Source organism: Scyliorhinus canicula, chromosome 1 (genome assembly GCF_902713615.1).
Source record: "Scyliorhinus canicula chromosome 1, sScyCan1.1, whole genome shotgun sequence".
NCBI lineage: Eukaryota > Metazoa > Chordata > Chondrichthyes > Carcharhiniformes > Scyliorhinidae > Scyliorhinus > Scyliorhinus canicula.
The window spans coordinates 123,728,760-123,734,759 of NC_052146.1; the positions used below are offsets into that span (position 1 = coordinate 123,728,760).

A 6,000-nucleotide genomic window follows, 5' to 3' on the forward strand; every position below is an offset into this window, starting at 1 on the left:
GGTGGCAGACATTTTGTTACGGGGTTGGACGGCTCACTCTCTACCTAAACCCCCCCCCCCCTCCGTCGCCCCCCACTGCCTCCCCCGTCTCCCCCACTGCCCCCTCCGTCTCCCCCACTGCCTCCTCCGTCTCCCCCACTGCCCCCTCCATCTCCCCCACTGCCTCCTCCGTCTCCCCCACTGCCCCCTCCATCTCCCCCACTGCATCCTCCGTCTCCCCCACTGCCCCCTCCGTCTCCCCCACTGCCCCCTCCGTCTCCCCCACTGCCCCCTCCGCCTCCCCCACTGCCCCCTCCGTCTCCCCCACCGCCCCCGTTCTGGACCCCCTCCCGGTCCCAGGGATGCCTTCCCCGTTGTGGCCAGACTCGAGCGGTGCGCTGAGCGGTGCGCTGAGCGGTGCGCAGAGTGGTGCCCTGACCTCCTCCAAGCAGTCGTCAGCCAGGCCGACTGGTTGACGAATTTAAAAAGCAGGTGTGTTTCACGACGTCCAAACAGGGCGCCATGACGTCGGGACTTCGGCCCATCCGGGCCGGTGAATAGCGGGGGGGCTCTCAGTGGCGATTCTGGTCGTGTCAGGGGCGGGAAGGAGGCGTTTGTCGGGAAACGCGACTCCGACAATTTGCGGGGTTCGGAGAATAGCGGGAGGGCGTCGGAACAGCGTCGCCGTAAAAATTTCCGACGCCCGCTATTCTCCGACCCGTCGTGAGTCCGGAGAATCTCGCCCGATATATTTGAATTTTGAGAAAGCTTTTGATAAAGTTCCAGGTACGAGATTGGTGTGCAAAATTAAAGCACATGGGATAGGTGGCATGGATTGAGAATTGGTTCGCAGGCAGGAAAAGGTAACAATGAGGATTTTTCAGAGTGGCAGGCGATGACTACTGGTACCACCGGGATTGCTCGAGTCCCAGCTATTCACAAGTTTGCTAACGACATAAAACTAGGTGGGAATGGAAGTGGTGAGGAGCATGTTGAAGAGGCTTCAAGGTGATTTGGGCAAGTTGAGTGAGTGGGCAAACGCATTGCAGAAGTAGTATAATGTTGATAAGTGTGGAAGTTATCCACTTCAGTCGGAAAAACAGACTGGCAGAATATTATTTAAATGGTGATACATTGGGAAATTTTGATGTACAAAGGGACCCGAGGTATCCTTGTACACCAGTCACAAAGCAAGCATGCAGGTGTAGCAAGCAGTTAGGAAGGCAAATTATATCTTGGCCTTTGTTGCAATAAGATTTGAGTACATAGAACATACAGTGCAGAAGCAGGCCATTCGGCCCATCGAGTCTGCACCGACCCACTTAAGACCTCACTTCCACCCTATCCCCGTAACCCAATAACCCCTCCTAACCTTTCTGGTCCCTAAGGGCAATTTATCATGGCCAATCCACCTAACCTGTACATCTTTGGACTGTGGGAGGAGAACCCGGAGGAAACCCATGCATGCACGGGGAGAACGTGCAGACTCCGCACAAACAGTGACCCAGCAGGGAATCGAACCTGGGAATGTGGTGCTGTGAAACCACAGTGCTAACCACTTGTGCTACCGTGCTGCCCTAAATACAGGAGTACAGGAGCAAGAATGCCTTACTGCAGCTTGAGGGTCCGAATGGCCTACTCCATTTTCAATAAACAGTTGTGACGTCTGTCAAGAGCACTAGCTGGTTGAATCAACAGTACTATGTATTCTGTCTTTAACTGTTTCTATATTATCAGGTTCAAATGGCAATAGACGTGAAATTTGTCCAGGACACACTCAAAGGTGACAATGTGACAGAAATCAGAATGAAATTCATTAAAAGGATTGAAGAAAATCTTCCAGCTGGAGAAGAATAGCATTTCATAGTGCAGTATTTTCCTGGACAGTAAGAAGATATTCTCTCAATACTGTAGATTGTTGCATTGTGAAATTTGTTTATTGGCAAAAGTTTGATATTTATAAGAACAAGAATGGAAAACAATTTATTAGCCATGGAATTAACCAGACTCCTGAAACTGAATACAGCAGTGTATTCCTATGCTCATGCTCTTCTACCTTTTTGAGATCATATTCATAAGTTTGTGTTTTTCTATAACCTGTATTTCTGTAGATTGTAAATCTCTGTTTGGGGTCTGCAAGAAAAAAAAGGATTGTTACCTTCATCTGTTCTGACAACCCTATGGGTTACTGTTTAAGAATGCAATGTTATAACGTATAAGGTGGCTACTGCACCCCCTGACCCACCCTGTCTTTTTTTTTTAGTCAAAACCTTCTGCTCAGAATGACCGAAGAGCCATATCATTAACATGTACCTTTGTTTCTAGTTGCTGACATCATGGATTTGTGGAATATTATGTTGGTAGTAAAGTGGAGGTGCATGGAACTTGGACGAATCTAGGCTATTTTAAAATGGTACATGTTGGAAATATATTCATATACCGACTGATCTGCTAAAGAGAGAAGATGGGTTAACATGTGTTTTGGGTGAAGCCTGGTGGAGTTTTATATTTTTCAGTATTTTCATTGTTTCTGGCATTTGCAGTTTTTTCTTTATTCGCACAGTTAAGCTTATTGAGCTATAAGGTATATGAGCTATATACCCTGCATTGCGGTGATTGGATTCTCATTCTACGTTACATTACTTTCTTGGGACTTGAATTTGGTAGACTGTACTCCAATGTAAATCCTTTCCTCCAACTCTATGACTTGAGATAGTCCAACTGAATAACAGAAGCGATCCATGAATTTCTTTCACAGTAATGCTCCAAAGTAGGAGCAGCGGAAATCCAACACCAACATCCTTCCAATAACAGACAATATAGCTGACTGACGAATGGTTCTAGCAGGTTGTTTTCGGTAACACATTGTATCAGTTTCATCTTGTTCGGATTATGATCACGGTACAAAGCTGCACTTCGTAAAGAAGCTGCAACATTGAATGTAGGTGTGTGACTGCAACTGTGGGGCTCCAAATTGCAATCTGTAGTCTGACTGGAAAGCATTTATTTTGTGTTTGGGCAATGGTAGATACAGGAAATTTTTCACTAGAAAGCTGAATATGTGAGTTCAGAATTTAAACATTTTACCCATCTCCAATACTGCATCGTTGGAGGTGTCCAAATCAGTTACTGAAGCTTTATTTGGGTCCATGATGTGATTAACTTATATGTATCCTTTTTATTATTTAAATTTTTCCTGATCTGGTAACTGCTTTTACAGGTGTAACTTCCATTGCAAATGATAATGCAGTACTGGTATTCTAATATATTCTGTTGTTTCTAATGCTGAATCACATTGTCGTTGGCATTTCATTTAATGATGTGGGAAAATGTGCATATTTACTTATCTGTGTGTGACGGTAGTCCATGATGATAGTGGCAGTGAAAGATGGATGGAAAACTGGATAACAAAATAAAACGTACTTGTTCAAGTTCCCAAGAAGAGAAGACAGAAAAATTTGGTTCAAATTCCATTAAACAGAATTTGTTGATCTTTTTCTCTACCCATATTCTTTTCAATAACATTTTGCAAATTAGTTTTTGCCTGATCGAGGAAGTAAATTTTTTTTAATTGAAATTATTTCTTTGGAAGTAATGTACTAATTTGCCCCTTTCACTTAATATTATGCTGCTTTACTGCTAAGAGGATTCCAGATCTGTGGACAAAATGAGAGAGAGACTTGAAACAAATACTGAAACAAGCATGATATTTCTGCTTGCATGCAGCTTGGAGAATTTTCTAAACTTTATACACCTACAGAGATTATTGAAAGTCTTTTTGAAATTTACTGTAATTACAAATTCATAGAACAGTTGATTTGACTGTCACTGTCCAGTTCCCCATTTACACTATATTCAGCACTAGATTTGGTTCGAAATCTACTTTTAGCTATTTTGTTTGTTTGTTATAGGTTCTGTCTGCACGAGTTAATTTGGAGGATGCAAATGAAACCAGTGATGAAACCCACTCCCTCTCTTTCTCTCTCTCACACACACACACACAAACCTGGCTTCAGAGCTGGAACCCTTGTTCAAATCAAAAGTAGTAAATGTGCGGCATTGCGCAGGACAGGAGATGTAATATTTAAAATGTGAATTTAAATCTAATAAATATATAAATCTGTATAATTTATACTATTTTAAGATAATTAAGACTTTCTTCAAGGGACATAGTAAAATGCGACATGAACCAGGAAGAAGACATGTCTAATGGACCATTAATATAATTATTTTTTAGTCCAAAAGCTTTCAATATTTATACACACCAAAATATCGATGCACAAAAACACACGGCATTAACAAAGCTTTTATGTCATCAAAACTTGTCAATTAAAACTTAATTGAAATATATATTTTATAAATGAGATTTAAAGCCAAATCTTAAAATAGTTTACCAATTAATATGTCTGCAGTTTAAAAAAAAAAGCTCCACTCATCAAGCCCTTTTCTTATAGGCTATGTACAATATGCTTTGTAGTTAATTTTGCTTTCTGTAGGAAAAGAAGAACATTGCTACATTTCTAAGCTGAGGGTGAAATTTCAAAAACTATGTGGATGCCGGTAAGCCTAATTGGCCCAGTTAATTTTACTTGGGAACAACAATCAATAAAATAAACTGTAGGTCACCTGATCAGATGAATTGATGGAAAGTTGTGTTAAGATAGTGCAGTGCTGTGGTCAAATTGTAGTAATGTCTCCTGATGGTACAGCAGATATGTTCAATCCCTTGAAGTGATGTCTTTAATTCTCTAGTCACAGAAGAATGTTTTGCTTTATCTTTGTACAGTTGTTATCAAATTAATGATGGTTTCTGGATTGGTACCTGAAGAAGAAAACTAAGTCATTCAATTCAAATAAAAATCTCTTGTGTGATTTGTTCAAGTCCATATTGTTGACAGCTCTTTTTGAATTAAACTAAAGTTATTTAAATCCATTGGGTCCTAGTTATTTATTAAGCTATATTTCAGGCATGTTTTGAGCCTTCAGATCCAAAAACACTTCTGGTCGGAGAAAGGGAAAACAAATTGCTATTGACTTTTTTGAAAGTTACAAATTATTTTCGATTGATCATGGAGTTAGTTAAATTTAACTATTAAAATTATGTTTTGTGTTACTTTACCTATTTTTAAAACTTGGATACATTTACCAGTTAAAGCTCGTCAAACACTAGTGTGGTACGATTCTGTGCCTTCAAACTTGAAGAGGATTCTTCTTTGATTTCCTACCACACTTCCAATTTACCTAGAAATCTGGGCAAATGAAAATACCCTCTTTGGGTGGTAGGGGGCCTACTCGCCCACAGAGTTTATTGGAACACCAGCCAAAGCTAGCTGGTTTTTAAACAGGACCAAAGAAATTGTAATAACGTAGCTGTGGGCCAAGTTATTTATGATGGGGAGTTCTCTATCAGATTTCAAGTCAGAGGCATTTTAAGATTACTGTAAACTTTGTTTCTCTGGGTTGTGGATAAAATGTGCATTCTCAATGGGTGTCTGAAGCTCGTCATTACAGGGAACCATTCAGCTTTGCAGAGTAACTTCTTTGCAGTGTTAATGTAAACTTACTTGTGACAATAATAAAGATTATTATTAAGAGATTAACATTTTTAACATGTGAAGACATTTTAATTGTAACGCAAATGGAAACCACTCTGCACAGACTTCTTGCCTTATCCTGAAAACAATTAAAATTGGATTCTTATCTAGTTTTTATTGTGTAACTCGGGTGAAGTACGTTTTGTCTCCAGGATGTTGGTTGACAGTCCACATATCTGAAAACTTAGCAAACCACATTCCTTGTAACAGTTGGTCCAGAAAATGAGCCTCTGTGAAATCAGCAGGAAACCAGCTTGAACTCTCGATTGGTTCTGAAGATCTGGCGACTGGAAACATTGGTGGTTAAAATAAAACCAAAATGCCTTCGTTGTGGACCTTTTTTCATGTTTGCTATTGCTAAGAAAATTACAAAGTATGGTATTTTGGAGGAGGTGTAAGTTAAATATTGTTGGTAAATGATTTCTGT

The 6,000-nt window shown here is 40.5% G+C and overlaps 1 protein-coding gene across 3 annotated transcripts in view; it reads left to right on the forward strand.

Annotated features, from left to right (window-relative positions):
* trappc3 (trafficking protein particle complex 3) overlaps positions 1 to 5,573 on the forward strand; it is a 29,266-nt gene extending 23,693 nt beyond the window's left edge. For all 3 annotated transcript variants that reach the window (XM_038799167.1, XM_038799149.1, XM_038799157.1), the window contains one exon: positions 1,717 to 5,573. In XM_038799167.1, the coding sequence (XP_038655095.1) occupies positions 1,717 to 1,836 (120 nt within the window). In that variant the 3' untranslated portion in view covers positions 1,837 to 5,573. The remainder of the gene's footprint in view (positions 1 to 1,716) is intronic.
* Positions 5,574 to 6,000: the final 427 nt, after the last annotated feature.